The sequence below is a fragment of the Pituophis catenifer genome, unplaced genomic scaffold (genome assembly GCF_029215685.1).
Source record: "Pituophis catenifer annectens isolate HBS135680 unplaced genomic scaffold, rPitCat1.0.hap2 SCAF_3, whole genome shotgun sequence".
Classification (NCBI taxonomy): domain Eukaryota; kingdom Metazoa; phylum Chordata; class Lepidosauria; order Squamata; family Colubridae; genus Pituophis; species Pituophis catenifer.
The window spans coordinates 120,213,367-120,233,008 of NW_027256883.1; the positions used below are offsets into that span (position 1 = coordinate 120,213,367).

The following is a 19,642-nucleotide window of genomic DNA, read 5'->3' on the forward strand; positions in this document are numbered from 1 at the left end:
CTTTACTTTCAGTGGGTTTTTGAAGAAATGTTGAAACGGAAATATTGCAAAACATACAATTTTCAATTTAGTATGGATATTTTGACTTGTTTGATAAAAATTACTTAACAGGGTTACAAAGAATTTTGCAAAACTTAATTCTGATAGTAAGAAACAATGCAGATATGCAGGTATCTATGAATCTTTTGTATATTAAAGATATCCTATACCTTTTAAAATAAAAAGCATGTCAGTCAGCTAATTAACTTCCTTCTTTAAACTTGTACGATGGAAATAAATTTCAATGTTTGGCTTGTATAACCAGTTGTAAGATGCAGTTTTAAGATGCTGTTTTATCACTCTAAAGGGCAAAAGCAGGTAATTTGTGGGAGCAAATGTGACCTAGATACAGTACAGCCCGGAGAATAATTTGACAATTAAAGGATTGTTTGAACTACTAGATATTTTGGTCCAGATCACAATATTCTTTCTACTCTCACTTCTGATGTTTTTATCCTTGGGTATCAGAATTTTAATGAGGAGTGACCTTATGGAAAACATTATTAGAAGAAAAAGAATTCAATCTTTGTTCTTCTCATTAGAATTATGTTCTTCTGAGGCTCATAATTACATATTTTTTTTAAAAAAACAAAACGCCTTTACTGTCAAAATGTTATAATAAACCTTGAGTATTTGATGTGTGATTTCCACTTTAAAATAAACAGCTTTGGGTTTTCATTTAAAGAGTAACAAGTTTTTAACTAAGAAAACTATCTCTTTATTAATAAACATCATTAGAGAAGAGGGGATTTGTTGGTTACCATCGTTTTGAATAAGTGATTATTTTCAGATACAAGTGTAAATGAAATGTTCCTAAATGTTTTATGTTTTGTAGAACAAGTGCAAAATAAATTCTATGTATCTCGTCATTTAAAGTACCTTTAATGATGCCACAATCGTTATTTACTAGTGTAATGTGTGGTTTAAAAGGTGAGCTGGAACTGAGGTTCTATGGATGCTGGATGTGTGCTTCAATTTCACATGGACGCTTTTGTTCTTAGAATTTGCTTCTAAGTTCTTAAGCATTTAATTACTTTGGGGATATATATGAATGGATGGATAGGTAGGTTGGGCTCTGTGAGCTTTCTATGTCTGATCACTCTTATATTGTGAAGTAGAATGAACGAATATTACAGCCTCAACTTTTTACTTTACATACTCAATATATACTAGTTATTTCTATTAAAAAACCACTTGTCTAATCAGTATATCCCAAAATATTTTTTTAATCTGAACACAAAATCCAGACATAGTTTCCAGATAGAAACAAAGTTGATGTATTCTTCTCTTTAACTAAAAGAGTTAATTTGGCCATTACAGTACTATCTCTTATATCCATCATTGTTTTTTAATTTGTAAATCTGTTTTAGGATACAATATTTGACTGAAAAGTAAAAATAAAAAAAAACACATTCTGGTTCTTTATAACATGAGCATGCAGTTTATAATGCAGTTAATCATAACACATGAATGTAAAATTCTGATAAATATTTGGTACTGTTTAATGCAAATATATTACACAGAGAAAGAACATTCATTAAGTTACAATAATCTTCGTTTGTCATATACCCATAAAAGTACTATTTCATAAACATCAATCCATTTGCAAGCCATAAAGAGGTCACATTTCAAGCAGCTTTGATAATGAAATGTGTCATCTAGCAATCTAGACATATATATATTTTTCTCACAAAAAATACTGGTCACTTAGGGCAAGAACATTTTTCAAAATATTCACCCATCTGTAAATCATTTACTAGCATCTGCTACATATAGCTGATGAGATCCTTTTTACCTAATTCCAAAAATCCTTCATGTTGTGTGTTGTTAAGGGGAGATTCTGACATACTGCCTAAATCAACCACAATATTAATCAGGCAAGGATAGATTATCTTGAACATATTTAAACTGGGAAAAGGGCAGTGAATGTGCCTTTACTTAGAATGAACACGGATTTTACAGAACCATACTTGCTAAGCACAAAGACTAGCAAAGTTGACAGTGAAAACTAGTTGTATACATCTAGGTTCAAGCGAAGTAGAGGTACAAATAGAACTTCAGCCTATATAAAACTAGTCTATATATCTCATCCAATATGGCTTCTTCAATCTATATTCTCTGCTTTCTCCAGAGCTACTTTTTGCCAATGTGCTGGCATTCCCTTTCTATATAACTTTAAAAAGAGGCAGAGGTCTTCTTTGTATTTGACTGCATAAAGATTCATGTGCTGGGGCTAACCAGAAGTTCAAGTTTCAAGGTGAAAGGAAGCAAATGATGAGGAGTTATACTGAAGACAACAGAAGAATTAAGCTGAGTTCAGCTCCATTGCCAATGACTGCTTTATCTGCTCCCAGTGTTTTATTTCCAGTACGCCATCTGCTGATTTTGTGTTGTCCAAGTCTCATTTTTTTCTGTTTGATATACCAACTTGCCAATGTCCAATTTCTTGAGAGAAAGGCAGCATGCACAGACAATATAGCTATAAAGTTTAGTACAGAGTTGCAGAAACAGCAAACAATGAGCAAATCATCATGGACGGCAGCTGATTATTGTGCAGGTGCTCATAGGTATGCCAAAATCATCCTGGGAGTATTGCTTTACGTTTAAGTGCAGGTGGCATAGCTCTTAAGACTTAGTTTCCAGAACTGATAATGTGACAAGGTTTATTTGTGTGGCTAAGTTTCCTACCAGGAACCCCTGGTTGGTTGCAACCTGCATATTTACCAGCCAATATATTTTGGAACAATTCAAAGTTGTTGAAGCATTTTTGTACAGATAGGTTAGTAAAGTAAAATCTGGGTTTATAAATAAAAGATCATCATGTTTTATTTAAAAAATCAAGGAAAACCATATGAATGTACTGAATTTCTCTCTCTCTGGATCTGGCATTGGTGTACTAATGGAAGGAGTTTACCCTCCCTGTGAAGTCGCTGAGTATCTGTAGCACCTCCAACAAAGTTTCCATTGATAAATATTCTGGGAACCTGTTGAATATAAAGAAATGAATGTTATAAACATATTGTTCAAACATGGATGAAATACACTATAGCATACTGCTTATGTTATTAAGGGATCAAGGGTGACAAAAATTGAAGGAATCAGACTCTAAAAAAACTTGAGACCTGCAAGAAGATAGCAATAGAAGTAAGGCTTTCCTTCAACCTCCAAGGGCAGCATTTTATACAATCCAATCTAACTCTAGCAATGAGCAGTTTTTTTATCCAGATTCCCTTTGGAATTCAAGCAAAATACCAAATAAAGATAACTTTTTTTTTTTCAATTTAGCACTTTAATTTTTATTTAAAGATAGTATTCAACAATGATCTAAAATTGAAAGATTAAATTCACAAAGTTGATTCAAATTCAGACTGAGAGCTATAATCCAAACAAATAAACCGAACAAGGATATAAAAGGAAAAAAATATTCATTCTGAAAACAATGACAATGCCTCACTAGTTTTTACAAGGCTAGAGATTGTAGTCTTATGTAAAGAAAAAAAATCACTCTGCTTAAAACATCAAAATGCTGCACTCATATACCAGATTCATAATGAAATCCTGTTTAAATGATAACAACTCCTAAATACATAACACTGATTTTAATATCTGGTAAAAACAGGACCAAAACAAATTTTACTCTATCAGACAAAATATATTATACTCTATTCAGTAAATATATTTATTTCTCAGAGTGCTCAGTTATATACAATATCTTCAATGCTAGAAGTAGAACATAAAGCTATATTCTCTCTTATTGTCACATCCCAGCAATTTGTTCAAGGCAACAGCTATTGCAAGGTTGCATAAATGTATAGATTGCATATTAATTTTTTTTCAAAAAAATCTATATTAGAGTAGTAGCTATTACATTACGAACCACTTTGAATGACATGGTAAGGTAAAATTTATTAAAATTCTGGGCTAACTCTGAACTATTCCAGTTACATTTGCTGATTTCTCTTATAAATGGAGTAGAATTTGTCCAGAATTAGAAAAGTGATAGTTATTCCGAAATCTGAAAAAAAAATAGTACTCACTGTCCGGCTGCCTGTCATTTGATGAAGGATATCCTGAAACTGACCTCCATTTTCATATCTATCAAGTTCTATGGCTTTATAATTTACATTCATTTCTTGAAATAGTTTCTTTGCCATTTTGCAGTAGGAACAAGTGCTTTTTGAGAAGATCACAACACAATTATCTGATATAGCATCCTATGAGTTGAAATAAAAATATGCGATGATGAGAAGTATGCATAAGGGAAACTGGAAGAATTAGTGGCTAATTCAAAGTCAATTCGAAATCCAAATCAACTTCAGTGTTTAGGGTTTTATGTGAATCCAGACAATTGTAACTTATTCAACAAACATGTCTGGCTCTAAATATAATGTTTGTATAATGGAGAAAAAGCAATTTCTCAAGGAAATACGTTCTACATACTTGTGTGTTAAAGAAAAGTACGTAAGTATAGCCTTCAATATTACACACACACAAAAACCCTCAAATAATTAAAATGTTCCAGTTCAGCCTATAGTACTAACAAATGAATCAGCTAGCATGTTTTCATTTAAAAGGGAGGGCGTGGGCAAAGTACTATTGTATTGCCAACATGACTTTCCACTTTTCATTCAAAGTTTCATTATTTAATTTGAATAGGATTGAATTGTATTTCTGCTACTTCCCAGAAGTTTGCGTCCAAAGGCTTCTTGTTACAAATTAAAACAAACTTTTTAGATAGATTGAATTACTTTACTAGGACACACTTCCAGTACTGTTAAAAGGTATTGGTGCAGAATGGACAGCTGTTTTAGAACCATATGTGGTTCTCAAATCCTCTATGCTGCCCTGGGGTCGGGTGGGGTGGGAGTTAAGTATGACTGTAAAAAAACTGACAGTACAATTTCCTGCCATTTTGAAACAGGAAAGAGTGAAAAACTGAAAAACCAACAGCTGGAACAATTTTTGGAGGACTTCTTAGCTATAACAATATGCGTTTGACTTCCAAAACACGACTCAGATTTACATTTTATACTTTAAAAAAAATAAAGTCCCTTCCCCACAAAAAGCAGCATTTAGATCAATCACATTTACTCACGTTTATTTCGTTTGCTATAGCAGTATTAGATATTGCTGTAGTAGCAGATGCATTGTTCCCCATTCTAAAGAAAGAAAAAAAAAAAAGGCATGGCAATGAATATTACAGACGGTTTATAATACAATCTTGTATATAAAACAGCCTTACAACCAGTTACACTGTAAATTTCATAAAAGTAACCAGCTAAGTGGCATAATTTTTTTGGACAAGTACAAAAGCTAATTTTGATTAAAGTCTTAGATTAAAAGGAGTAATGCCAAATTAAGAATTACTATATTGTAGCCTTTTAAAAATATACATTTACTAAATATTTTAAAGAAAAAAGTAAAAGAAAAGAGAAATTAAAAAGTGCTAGTGTGAGGCATATAGATAGATTTAGAATATCACCGAAAAAGTTGTTTTAATTTCATTACTGGAATTAGGTATAAATGGTTGATTATATAATATAATCTTTAAAAAACTACATATCACCATAAAGCTTTACAAAGAAAAGAGCATAAATACCAGGAATTGTAGTTAAAATAATAGAGATCATAAATTATACTAAATTACAATGTATTTTATCTATAAAACTAAAAGTCTATTCTGATTTTAAAATTCCTATAAGGCTTAAATAATACATCATGTAAAAAGAAACACAATTTTTGGATGTGATAAAAATTCACATAAACACCATAATCTAGAAACGGTTTCCCAGTCGAATTATACTCTAATGGATTTACTTTTAAGATATAACATATAGCCTTTCTTCCACAGAGATAATCAAATATCCTGTCCAGTAAGAAATAATATCTTTGTAGCAGTTAACAAGTGCAAATCAAATTCAGCACTGCGTGGGAAGTTATAATTTAGTAAATTGCAGGTTATAAAGAAAACCCAGTTTTCAAAATTTGTTTTAGTCTAATGTAAATCATTTTCCAGAACTATTCAGCTTCACATTAGCACCAAATAAAAAAATATCTGAACTGTATATTAACATTTCCAGATTTAGAGTATATGCAGATGTTTACGTATACGGCCAATCTTTTGTCCTGTTTTCCACTTCCATGAAAATTAAAACAGAATTTAATCAGTAAACTAAAGGAAAAAGTAAACTTCACTGCTTCTTCATATAGGTAGTCCTCGACTTATGACCATAATTGAGTCCAAAATTTCTGTTGCTAAGCAGTTGTTTAAGTGGGTTTTGCCCCATTTTACAACTTTCCTTGCCACAGTTGCTAAGTTAATCACTTCAGTTGTTAAATTTGTAATACAGTTGTTAAGTAAATCTGGCCTTGCTTGTCAGAAGGTCACGGAAAGTGATCACATAATCTTGGGACACTGCAATCATCACAAATACATTCCAGTTGCCAAGCGTCCAAATTCTGATCATGTGACCATGCAATGGTTGCAAGTGTGAAAAACTTGCAAAAAAAATAAGTCACCTTTTTGATGCCATTGGAACTTCAAACCATCACTAAGTGAATGATTTTAAGTTGAGGATTAGTTATATTGTGTTTAAAAACCAAGGATTCTACAGAACTAAAGAAATATCTATTAAATTAGATTACAGTGAAGTACACAGTAATAGTAGCCTGGACGTTTTAACACATAGGCAGCTCTAACTCTAAAAGTTGAATACCAGACTTTATGATAAAAAGGAGACATGCTAACCCCCCAAAAAAACTAACAACAATGGTTAAATCATAAATTCAAGTAAAATAAAGCACTATAGATCATAAAATTCAGAGAGACCCACCACCAAAGCCAGTCCAAAAGCCACACTTCCAGAGCAGCAGCCCTATCTTAGTACTCAAAACAACATAAAAATGTGAAGCCCAGGAAACTAAACATTATGAGTACATTTCCGCAGCCAGGATATTCTGAAATATAACGTAAGTTTTCCCCCTCAAAAGTATCTTTGTGGGATCCCCAAAACCATCATTGTTAACCAGTTCTAGGGAGCCTGGCCAAACAGCTGCATTATCAGTGGTTGAGCAACGACACTGAATGTCTTAAGACTTTTTGTTTTCTGTGCAGGACAGAAAGTGCTCTAGAGGTTCAAAACTAAATCCTGGCCGACTATATTCACTTGCATACAGCCCAGGTTTTATTTATTCACGAATAAACACCCATAAAATATCAGTTGTAAGGTGACTAAAAACCAACCTTCTAGGGCAGGGGTCCCCAAACTTGTCAGTTTTAAGACTTGTGGACTTCAACTCCCAGAATTCTCCAGCCAGCTATGCTGGCTGGAGAATTCTGGGAGTTGAAGTCCACAAGTCTTAAAGCTGATAAGTTTGAAGACCTATTCTAGGGTAACGCAAGGTGAATGTTACAAAAATAGCTACAGCTAAATCCCTTACAAACTGCCTTCACTCACAAAATAGAACAAACGAGAATTTACAGCATCCCAACAAGCCAAACAACTGGAATCAAGCCGAAGCCGCCTTTCGTTTCGCGCACCATCCTTCCCGCCTTTAACCAACCTGAGCACCCAAAGCCTCTGCAGCACCCTCAAAGCCATCAGCCAAATGAGAACTGCCACCTCCCCCCCACCCCCGCACCGCACCGCGAGGCCCCGCCTCCGGAAGACAGGTCTGCTTTTTCTTCCAAGGGCCCTCAACAACCCAGGGGCTAACTACTCCACTGCCTGTTCGGTTTTTCTCCTTCCTTTGAAACGCGAACTTCCCCTTCGAGCGTTGCGACAGGCTCTTCCTTACGTCAATCACGCCGGGTCTGACGGTGAGCGTTGAAGAGAGCCCAGAAAGGGAGGCGGGACGCAGTGCTGAAAGAGACAGCTCTCCCGTTTCTCGGTGTTTCCTATCCAGTCGTGGGCGGGGTCAAGGAGTGTCCCCCCCCCTCTCTTTTGCTCTCTCCACATCTGAGCGCAGGCGCAGACGTAGGCGGACTGGTCGGGTCCTTCCGACTATTCTTCCTTCTGCGCGTGCGATATCGGCGGCGGCGGCGGCTGCTTGGGGGTGGTTGGTTGGTCCGTCGTTCGGTCGGTTCGGTTAGTCCGGCGGTCGGTTTGCGTTGCCTGACAGTCAGGCGGCGGCGAGGCGGCTGTCGAGGCGAAAGAGCGAGAGGAGCGAGAAAGGCGCAGCACCAGGAGGCGGCGCGAGGGAAGTCACTGGAGCGCGGGCGGGTCTCCGGGGTCTCGAGGCCAGCGAGCGAAGCAGGCTGAGGCGATGGCGGACGTCCTGAGCGTGCTGCGCCAGTACAACACGCAGAAGAAGGAGATCGTGGTGAAAGGCGACGAAGTGATCTTCGGCGAGTTCTCCTGGCCCAAGAACGTCAAGACCAACTATGTCATCTGGGGGTAAGTCCGCCAAAAGCTTCGCCCGGGGTGTGTTTGTGTGGGAGGCTCCGAATGAGAAGGGGACGCTAAGGAGGGACTGAGTAGCGATGTCCTCCTGCAGGATCCGACCGAGCAGCTTTATCCTTGCCCCAGCCGAGGCTTCTTTCCCCCTTGAGGGGGACAGCGAGCTGCTCCCAAGCCGTCCGGGGACGCCGAGTTTGCCCAGCCGTGATTAACGCTGTGTCGCCTCGGGCTCAGGATGTCTGAGGTGGAGTTTGGGGCCAACAGCTTAACAGGTGATGCCTCTGACTTTCTTTTGGTGCCTTTATGGGGGTCTCTTTCTAAAGGCGAACGTGGCCGGCACCTGCTTGCCTCCAGGTTGACTAGGAAGTAGTTCCCCGAAACGGGATGTGGAGTTGCAACAAGCATAGTGCTTGGAAGACACGTGTGGGGGGTGAGTGAGTTGTTTTGGGTTGGGAGGAACTCTATAAAGCCTGGTCAAATGACAACGTGATTTGCTTGGTGTTTGTTAAGGTGTCAGGGCGGTTAGGATGGAAATAAGTCTCTTGGGTGGGGGGGGGATCCATGGAAAGACGTGAGAGCAGGTAAAAGTTAATATCCTGCGTTGTGGGTAAATCAGTTTGGAAGTAAATCTAGTCAACTTGGGGCAGAAGTTTGTATATTCTTGACTACCTGGGAGTTTTGTGTCCCTAGCAGAATGTAAAGATGCAAGAGTTCAGAGCTTGAAAGAAAAATGTTGCTTGCCCATAGTGGGTAAAATTGGATTCTTGTAGGTTTCTTTTTGTGTGTATTGTGATAGTAATGGCTATCACCTTCCCTATCAGACCCCCTTTTGAAAATATTGATGAGGATCTGGGGAAAAAGCAACAGCAACTGATGTCTGTTTCTTTTTAAAGCCCCCATTACTTTTATGGAACCTTTGAAAGAGCAGACTATATGGTGGAATACAAACCACTTTTTTGTTGTTGTTGTTGTTGTTGTTGATGATGATGATACAACTTTTAAGAAGTGATCTGGATAAGAAACAATTGGGGTGATCTGAATGTTACATTCATTTTATAAGGACTGTGCCATCTGGCCGTTAAGAACTTCATGTGGTACTGTTTGTAGAAGGAAACATCACTTTGGTTTAATACAACTTTTCTGCTGGCTATTATTGGAAAGGTAATTTACCAGTAAATTTGACATTACTCTTTGTTTTCATAATTTGAACATTAGTGACAATTTGTAAAGGTTTGATAGATTCAGCTAAAGCTTATCTGACTCTTTTGCTGATAGTCAACCAGGGCTCTCTGAATAGAATATAAGAGCAAAGTGTTATACTTTTTTTTATTATGTTTAGAACATTTAACAACATTTTTCATTGATGTATCTCAACAGGATTGTGATTTCTGGAAATTTCTATCTTTTTTAAAAAATCTAGTTCTAAAACAGGTGATCTTTAGAACATATTACATATTTTTCTTAAAAGGACCAGTTGTATATTTGAGTGCTTTACAAACTTTTACATGCATCTGTTTCATGATTTGTTTGCTTTCAGTAAGCTCTGGGAATTTAATATCTTGCCTCTATTATACCTTCAATTTCTTTTGTGATTTAATGTTGAAAGTAGAACATTATAAGTAACTAATTATAAAATTATGGATCCCAAAGTTAAAAAGGCTAAAAATACAGATCCAACCCTTTAAATCCAAAGGTATCCAGAAAGAGTCAGGAACTTTCAGATAGGAATTTTTCAAGAATTCATGGCGTCACCTTAAAACTTTATAAAGACTTCAGTTTATATAGGATGATCCAGGCATCTCCATATTAGTATGCATGTTTGTGATTTACATGACTGCAGGGAGCCTATAATGTGTGTATCTCATACAGGCACTGTCTTTTTTTCTGTATTCTCAAATACCTTCTCTTTATGAATTTATTTTTGTGAGCTGTTTATATTTTTCACAGCATTAGTTGACCAGTGTTCCTGGGCTTGATAACTAGACTTTCTGTTCTTTCGATCATGAATTCTGCCAATAAGCATGATCTTTAGTTTCTCTAACATAACTACTTATCCTGAGTTAGAAGCAATACTATAAAAGCAATAGCTGAGGAAACTTTGTCAAAAACAATTTAATTTTAGTCTTTTTACTTTAATTTAAAACAAATAGTATGTTTTTATATAGTGAATATCTTCTCTATAGAAATATAGTCAGTGAGTAATCACCCTTTTTGTGTTAAAATAACTTTTTTGTGGTGTCTATGAGCTTTATGTGGCTCGGATCTCAGGGTACTAATTTGTACATATATATATGAAAAATTAAGTCAGCTTACTTATAATTGATTTATTCTCATTTAATAAATCTCTGCACTTGACACCCACATTTTTTGCTTAGATAGTTCTAGAAAAGCTATGTTTTTAGAGTTCTTTTGTTCAAACTTGCCTTTTCACTGTCATTTTAGTTAGTTAACTAGATGCAAAGTCTCATTATCTCCTCTAATAGATGTTGCATTTAGGAGATTTACATGAAACTCTTGACTTTGCTGTTAACTCACTAGAAGTTTCTATTAACTCATAGTCCTTTACACTTGTAATATACAATAATACTTCCTATATCTCTGGTCTCTTGTGAGATTGACCAAAATATGACTGCTGCTCCTTATATAAACAAATTTATTTGTTACTTGTCTTTTCTTTAAAAAAAATGAAACATTTAAAAAAACCTTGCAACAGTTAGTCTGTGATACAAAGTTTGAACCTAGGCAGCCTAATGCATTCATGACAGAGCAAGATTTTTGAATTAAAATATCTTCAGCCTTCATTCTGGCATTTTACCATTTGGTATCTGCAGCATGTTTCAATGCATTTTAAATCCCTTGTATTCTTAAGGTAATGGGAGAGATAGATATATTAATTGATGAGCTTTCCTAATAAGTAATAGATTTATTATAATTGAACTTGTGTTCATTTTATTTTTATTACAATGATTATATCTTTGTCATATGTGCTGCTTTTCCAGTTGATGAATTTACATAATAACTTGGAGCTTACTAGTGAAAGAAAAGAATATTTGTTTTTTGCTGTATGCTCTGAAAACTCTGGGATATTTAGATTAATTAAAAGATAAGATTAAAAGATTCTTAAATACTCAGTACCCTTTCTCAAACATTTTTTCTTTTATGTAGTATTTTTCTTACATTTTCATTCCAAGACTCACTTTAAATTTTTTTTTTTTCTATTTCTCTGTCAAATAACTTGGTAGAAAACTTAAAACATTGATTTTTTTTTCTAATGTCAGATAACGTTAAACTTGAGAACATCTAGTAAAAATATTTTTTATTAGAATAAGCACAGCTCATGGGAGACTGTGGACTTTACTTATATGGCAGCTTCAAACATTGTTCCTGTTGCCTGTGTGTATGCATGTACAGACAACATTTCTGCTGGAACTGCCAGTGTAAACTACACATGGACATAAACACTTAGACAACCAGGGACAGTCTTTGAAGCTGTAAACCTTCCTAAATATGCAGCTATTTTAATGCTTTGAAGAGAAATACATTGCTTGTGCTTAATTAATTATTTAGCTGAATTTGAGTCACTTGAAATGAATATAATTTAAGTCATGATAAATTTAGAAGAAATTAAGTTTAGCCAATAAAATGTTGACATAACCAAGTATTCATTCAGATTTTGAACCTGTACTTATATTTGCAAATGTAATTATATTATTTTAAAAATTCTGTCTGCAGTTTTTAAAACAATCAAATGTGAAAATTGAAAAACATACAAAAACAAAACCACAAGCTTTTTCTTGAAGTTAATCTTGAAGTGATCCAATGTTGGATATAGTAGGAGTTATTGATGTAACCCAGAAAGTAACTTTTCAGCAGAAGTTGCCCTGTTTTAATTGAATGTATACTCAGATATTTATAGACAATCTTGCTAATAGTTCTGAGGAAAAATAAAACTTTTATAGATTATAAATTTATAGTTAAACCTTGGTTTTCCCCCCTCCTGAAAATAGTTAAGCAGTCATTAATGTATGCTAAAGCCATAGATAAAGAAAAAGTTTGTTGAATTTGTTTCTGTGCTAGTGAAGAGTCTAGATTAGACTTGGTGTGGATTCCATGTAGAAATGGATTTTCCAGATAAAATTCGGCTGAAGGCTGAAATATTCTTAGACCTATTTTTTCATGCATGTTAATAAATCTCAAAATAGAATGACTTCCTATTGATGCTGCAGATTATATTCTGAGGAATCTGATACTAATCATAAATCAATCACATGATTATTTGATTTTTATAACCAGTATTTGTAAGCCTACATCACAAGTTATAGTCTCTCTCTCGCTCCCCCTAAAATAAAAATTTGGCTTAGCTTTAGTATTGCTGTTTATAAATGATGGTTTAGTCTTAACACGTTATTTCAATCAGTTCAATTTAATAAATTATTAATTGGTGCTTCGTGTGAAAAAATCACTATAAATAGCTTATATTTTTAATCTATTGTGTTCTTGAAATATTGACATATGGTTGTGACTTGAATATGAGAAAGGAAATTGGTATTCTGGACAATATCACTTGATTTCTTTGGCAATGTTTTTCCTTTCTTGGTTTAGGCATACCCCAATGAAAACAAAGGGAAAATAAGTAAACAAATAAATAGCTGTGAGTGAAGAACTGATTTAGTAAAGTAAGACTTGATTTTAAAAATTGTCCAATGTAATATGTCTTTTAATTCCATCTTCTGTAATATATGTCTTATTCTGGAAAATATACAGTAAATGGCAGTAAGGAATAAAGATTCTTTTGTGTGGTTTCCTTTAACCTTAAATTTCCCCAGAGACCAAGTGTTCCATGTTCATTATGAAATTCAGACTGGACACACAATCTAATGCTCCTGATTTCCCTTGAAATTAATTAGTTCATCCACCAATTGGGGTAAAAGATAAGGTTTTTAAAATTAATTTTAATAATCTAAATGGAGTTTTAAAAATGTTCTTTAAATTTAATAGGATTTTCACATTTTCTTAATGTTTCAAAAATGAACTTAGAAAAATATCTTCTTGTTCATTTTTAAAATTTGCTTATTGAATAAAGTCTCACAATAACAATTAATAATCTTAGTGCAGTTTAAAAGTTTATTTTGTAGTACCAAATCTTTCAGATATCTATAATTTATTGAGCCGGACCATCACCCAAGCATGGGCAAAATTGTAAGTTTAATATAACACTCAAAAATCCAAACTCAGCACACCCAAGGCAAAAAAACCCCTTGAAATGGTATGATTTTTGAAACTGATGGAGGTTAGACTATATCCACAATGAATTGAGATAATTTTCTGCTTTGTCTTAACTTTGAAGTTAACTTTGAAAAAGCCTTATATCCCTTTCTCCTGACGATTGCTTTAAATGTATTCAATGTTTTCTCTGAACCAAAATCCAGTTGATCCCTGTTTTGCTTAGGACCCCAGAGAAGACTTTCCTCCTTGTTTCTTTATTTAACTAATTCATAGGGCTGCCAATCACACAGTAATGATTCTGAATGTTGTACAGGGATTAAAACAGCAATTATAGCATCTGGACACAGCCCATGATACCCAAGATTTTTTTTTTTTTAAAAGCAATCTCCCAATCAAAAATACCATGTCAATAGCAGAGTTTACCTAATTGCCTGGGCCAAATGCCTGGAAAAACATCCTTCAAAGCCTTGCAAAAGATGAATAGGATTGAAGCCGTCCGGATTTCCAGACAAATGCTTTTCCATGGGGCAGAAAGGATCAGAGAGAATGCACAACAGCTAGATCCAGCAAGATGGCATGGTTTGATGGACCAGGAACATGGGTTGCCTGCGCTAAAGATACTTCTCAATCAACAATGGTGATTGGGACTGGCAGCTCCATTACTAAGTGACTTGGCTATAAAGTATAACATCACTGATTTTCACTGATTTTTGACAGGAGCTGCACAAGTTGCATTGTTAGGCAAATCCTGCACAGTTGTAAGCATGATGTCATATGATTGCCATTTGCAAATTTATTTTGCCTTCCTAATTGACTTTGCTTGACGGAAGCTGGCAATGAGGGTTCCAAATGGCAATCATGTAACCCACAGGATGCTTCAACTGTCATTAATGTTAGCCAGCTGCCAAGCACACAAATCACAATCATATGATTGCAGGGACACTGTATACTGTACTGTAACTATGAGGACCAGTCAGGCTTACTCATTCAGTGCTGTTATAACTTTGAATGGTCAATGAATAGACCAGGGGTGTCAAACTGTGACCTGCGGGCCAAATGCATCACGCACAGGCCATGCCCACCCCAGCTCCATGAAGGGAAAAAACATCGCGAAACGTAACATGACGGCAGTGTGACGCTGCGAGTTTGACACCTGTGCTGTAGACTGAGCAGAAACAATTGGTTACTTTACATATTTTTGTTCCTTATTTGGTAACTCATAATACTTTATTCTCATTGTATTGATTTTTTTTATTGAAAAGTTTTACAAAGAAATTTCCCCCCCCCCAATATTTCCCCCCCTCACCCCCCCTCAGACTTCCCAGAGCAAAATACAGGGTGTTTCAATTAACAATCATAAGCTAAATTAGCCTAACTATTCTTAAACTACCTAATCCCCCCCTGAAACCTTAACTCCACTATGGATAACATAATACTTCTAAAATAAAGTTAACATTCATTCATAAGCTATTTGATATTTTCTTGTCTGATACTTATTTTGAATATAATCAATCCATCTTCTCCATTCCGATATGTATCTTTCTTGTGTATAGTCCTTCAGATATGCTGAAATTTTCACCATTTCCGCTAAGTTCGCTACTTTCAATGTCCATTCTTCAATAGTAGGCAAAAAATATTCTTCCAATATTGCGCTACCAACAGTCTAGTTGCTGATATTAAGTTCAAGATCAATTTAGTCTCTAATACTGTACAATCCGTCGTTATACCCAATAAAAACAATTGAGGAGTAAATTTCAACCTTTTTTTCAGAATGTTCTGCATCACCCACCAAATTTTTATCCAAAATGCCTTGATTTTCTTACAAGTCCACCATATATGATAATAAGTTGCATCATCACATTCACATCTCCAACATTTAGCTTGTAAATTCGAGTACATGATAATTTTTTTGGATGTAAGTGCCATCTGTAAAACATTTTATAAAAATCCTCTCTCAAATTTTGTGCTTGCGTAAATTTAACATTTCTAACCCAAATCTTTTCCCATGTTTCCATCATCACAGGTTCCTGAAAGTTTTGTGCCCATTTTATCATACAATCCTTAACCAATTCCGTTTCTGCGAGTTTGACACCTGTGCTGTAGACTGAGCAGAAACAATTGGTTACTTTACATATTTTTGTTCCTTATTTGGTAACTCATAATACTTTATTCTCATTGTATTGATTTTGAAATCATTTAAAAATCCAGTGTTTCACACTACAGAATAACAAAATAGCGCTGATATGCTTTTATACAGTTTATTTTTTTATTTTGTTTTAGCAAATGTAAATTAATTTAATGTAATAAATGTAGATTTATTAATTATACTTGAAATAATGTTTTTAACAAAAGTCTATAAGTTTTTTTAAAAAATCAGATTTCTTTATATCCTCTATATTCTGCAGAGAACCAATTTGCATTAAAAGTTTCACTGGATGCTCAGTGCAAACAATTTTCTGTTGATATTTGAAAAGTTAATCTGAAAAGTTAATCAACACACAATATTGGAAAATGTCATAGAAAATATTAATTATGCATACAGCATTCTTTTTATTATTAATGTAGTTTTGTTGAATCATGGCAAATTTGTTTACTTTGAATTTGTAAAGTTGACTAGGCTATAAAGAAGAAAAAAAGTAAATTAATTAACCTTACTGCAGCCACAAAACATTCACTACTACAATAGTTCATGTTACTCAATGAATTTAAAGTGTGACATTTTCAGTTTTTTTTTAACTTTCAGAAGAATATTTTATGCAGCTTAGATTCACTCAATGCATAGGTTATTATGCAGGTCAACATTTTCTAGTAGATAACTATAAAAAAAAAAAAGCTGGTGGAAAATTGCAGAAGTAAGGAGATGCTTAATACTTGCATTACCTGTAAATTTTCCTTGAAATGTTTCCTTCACATTTTTATCCCTGTCTGAAATGCATTTATACCTCTAGAATCCTGGTTATCATTATCTCTTTGGGGAAAAAGTGTAGAAGAGCTAGTAAAGCAGAAAAAATAAACAATAAAAAGTGTCCGTTTTAGTCTATTTCATCCTTGTATACTCTACAGTGCTAAAAATGCTTCTCTCTGGGAAAATAAACCTGTTTAATATAATAATGGATTGATCTTTATTAATATCAGTATGAGCTAAAATCATATTTTTAAACAATAATGTATTTATGTTGCCGTATATTATGAAGATACACAATTAAATCATTAGAAGAGTTAGCATATATGTATACTGAATTAGTTTTTTTTAAAAAAATAATGTAATCTTAGAAAAGAATATGTTGTTTTCCTACAACACTTCTCTTTTGCTTTTCTCTCCTCCTTTCTCATCTACTATGATACTCCTTCAAATATCCACATTAGTGGCAAGAGTATTCATTCTGCTGACAGATGCTATATTAGAAATATTTCACTAGTTAATTCCTATGAAAATGTCGAAATAAAACTTGCCCCTTTGTTCTTAATATTTCAGCTATTACTGTAATTCTGAAAATAAGAAATTGTGACCTAGAAACTTTTTCAAACAGATACTGATATATTTATTTTTATCCAAAATTGGTTTTTTATTTTAAATTGCTTTATTTCACATTTTATATGTATGTTATTTTAACTGTTCACCGCCCTGAGTCCTTCGGGAGAAGGGCGGTATAAAAATTAAATAAATAAATAAATAAATAAAAATAAATAAATAATAAATAAATAAATAATAAATAAATAAAAACAAACAAACAAACAAACAAACAAACATCAACAGTACCCTTCGGTTGCTCAGTTTATAAATGTTTTTGTAACCATATCCAACTTAAGGTGTTTATAAAATACTTCAGCTTTTTGTGGGGAATCTTTCTAAGATGTTCTATTATTGTTTTAAACATTATTTTATAGTGGAATGGTGTTTTTAACTTTTGTATTTTAGTTCTTATTTCCTAGTAGATTTTTTTTTTACATCTAATCATTTCTTTCATTTGCAATATCATGGCATTCCCATCTTCAGTGTTTCCCCATATAAAAAACCCCATGAGATAGATTAAAGCCCAGAGTCATTCAGGAAACTTTATGGATGAATCTGGATAAGAACCAGTGGTTTTTGTTTGGTTCCCTGGGTATGTTTCATGAGAATGAACCATGTAGTGACCAGTCACTAAGGCTTTGAATATTGTTATCTGTTATCTGAATAACATATTTCTATTTTTAAAGGATAGCTGAAACATTAGAATTTGTTTGTTTGTAAAATGTATGTGTCTTTCCATAGCAAGTTCCAAGAAAATAGTGAAAAACTACAAAAACAAATAACTGAAATATTCAATTGAAAAGTATAGCTAAAATAAATAAATAAATCTATCCTTAAAACAATAGATAGTCTGGAGTGCAGAATGTAACTTGTATGTCAAGATTTATAAGATTTTTATAGTATGTACTTTTGTTCTTTAAGAAGTGCTAATAACTTTGATTAGGAGTCTTGTGTGCTGGCATCAATTATCACATGTCAAATACTATAGTGTAGTATGTAATTCTATAGAGGACATCCCTGAACCATTATGTCCAGAAAGACAATAGAGTTTTATTCATAATCCATATCTAATATGTTGATTGCCAATCAAATTCATTTGAACAATAGGTGTTTGAGTTCCTAAACAACTTTGTGGAGAATTGTCTCATCAAGGCACAGATCTAGTGAATATTTATAGATACCTGCTCTCATTATATTAATTGATTGTATTTAATCTATTTTATTACTTAGCTTTTAAAGTGATAAGCAATTTTTGAAGCATTTTTCAAATCCAATTGGGAATAATATTTTAATGCAGCAGGATATTAGGAATATGATAATGTAAGTATTCTGTATGGAATATAGTAACAATGAAGGCATACAGCTTGCTACAAAAACAGTAATCTTGAACTGCCTAGAACCACAAGGTAGGAGGCAAATTCATTTAATAATAATAATTGAAATCTGATTTAGATTTTATTGATATTTAAAGTGGACACTAGCTTACCTTTCTTCAAGAAAGCCAGCTTTGGCTCCCAAATTGAAGGGTTGCAAACCCCTAGATATTTGAACTGTAATTAGCCATTTTATCCAATTCCTAAGGCCCTTGTCTCATTGAATGAAAGTTGGAAGAGTTCTTGTGTTTATTAAAAAAAGAGAAATTGCAAGAAAATATACTTATCCTCTGAGTGAAATTGTAAGGATTATTCTCCTTCATTTTTGAACTGAGGAAACAAAATATGGACTGGTAGTGATAGTCATTTATTATCATGTTTTTTGTTTTTTTATGGTCAGAAACATAGATGGTATATTTTCTTTTTATAGCAGTTTTCTAAACCAATTTTCATTTTGCTCTGTACAGGACAGGAAAAGAAGGCCAACCAAGGGAGTACTATACATTGGATTCAATTTTGTTCCTGTTGAATAATGTACATCTTTCACATCCTGTTTATGTCCGTCGTGCGGCAGTAAGTAAATTTCTTGAGAGCTTGACTTTTTCTTTAATGGTGTTTTCCATTTCCCCAGTTATTCATTGAATATCTGAATATGAACTTCTGTGCTAAGGAATTGAACCATCACAAATCATGGCCATACAATACATTCTTTTTATTGAACCAATTTGTATCAAACCAATTTATGATTATATGTTTAGGAATTGTTTCAGTTATTTTTGTTTTTATTCTTCTGGAAAAGACTTTAAAGACAGGAGTATAGTAATAACTGTAACTCAATCTTCTGACCAGAGAGGCAGCTACCTGTCACATGCAGTTATTTAGAAGCATTCAAAAATGTAGTTGAAACTATATTGCATATTTTAGTACATCTTTATTGATATATATTTATCTGGGGGGAGTTCGATCCTGTAGCTCCCGAGGACATGGACAGGGTCCTGGGATGGCTGAACGCAACCACATGTTTATTGGACCCGTGCCCCTCCTGGTTGGTACTGGCTTCCCGGGAGGTGACACGAGGCTGGTTCCAGAAG

The 19,642-nt window shown here is 34.1% G+C and overlaps 2 protein-coding genes across 4 annotated transcripts in view; one reads left to right on the forward strand and one right to left on the reverse strand.

The window, feature by feature from the left end:
- Window positions 1–1,249: 1,249 nt before the first annotated feature.
- On the reverse strand, window positions 1,250–7,929 carry GLRX2 (glutaredoxin 2). 3 transcript variants are annotated; one of them, XM_070940969.1, is made up of 4 exons: window positions 7,837–7,929; window positions 5,135–5,198; window positions 4,077–4,253; window positions 1,250–3,023 (listed from the first exon to the last, which is right to left on the reverse strand). In XM_070940969.1, the coding sequence occupies exons 2-4, from the start codon at window positions 5,195–5,197 to the stop codon at window positions 2,877–2,879; spliced, it is 387 nt and encodes a 128-aa protein (XP_070797070.1). In that variant the 5' UTR covers window position 5,198; window positions 7,837–7,929; the 3' UTR covers window positions 1,250–2,876. The 3 variants fall into 3 exon arrangements, with proteins under 3 accessions (XP_070797070.1, XP_070797068.1, XP_070797071.1); XM_070940967.1 differs by lacking the exon at window positions 7,837–7,929 and adding an exon at window positions 7,603–7,673; XM_070940970.1 differs by lacking the exon at window positions 7,837–7,929 and adding an exon at window positions 7,497–7,576.
- A 97-nt stretch (window positions 7,930–8,026) lies between these two features.
- Window positions 8,027–19,642, forward strand: part of CDC73 (cell division cycle 73) — a 120,248-nt gene continuing 108,632 nt past the window's right edge. Inside the window, exons 1-2 of the mRNA XM_070940966.1 lie at window positions 8,027–8,435; window positions 19,019–19,124. Coding sequence (XP_070797067.1) covers window positions 8,305–8,435; window positions 19,019–19,124 — 237 coding nt within the window. The 5' untranslated portion in view covers window positions 8,027–8,304. The remainder of the gene's footprint in view (window positions 8,436–19,018; window positions 19,125–19,642) is intronic.

What these genes read in the sequence shown, in the direction of transcription:
- GLRX2 (XM_070940967.1), bottom strand. Translation starts at nt 7,640, where the DNA reads ATGGCTTTGAGGGTGCTGCAGAGGCTTTGGGTGCTCAG. An exon ending in CTATAGCAAACGAAATAAAC is followed by an intron (nt 4,254 to 5,134) that starts GTGAGTAAATGT and finishes TTCAACTCATAG; the next exon opens with GATGCTATATCAGATAATTG. An exon ending in AAATGACAGGCAGCCGGACA is followed by an intron (nt 3,024 to 4,076) that starts GTGAGTACTATT and finishes TATATTCAACAG; the next exon opens with GTTCCCAGAATATTTATCAA.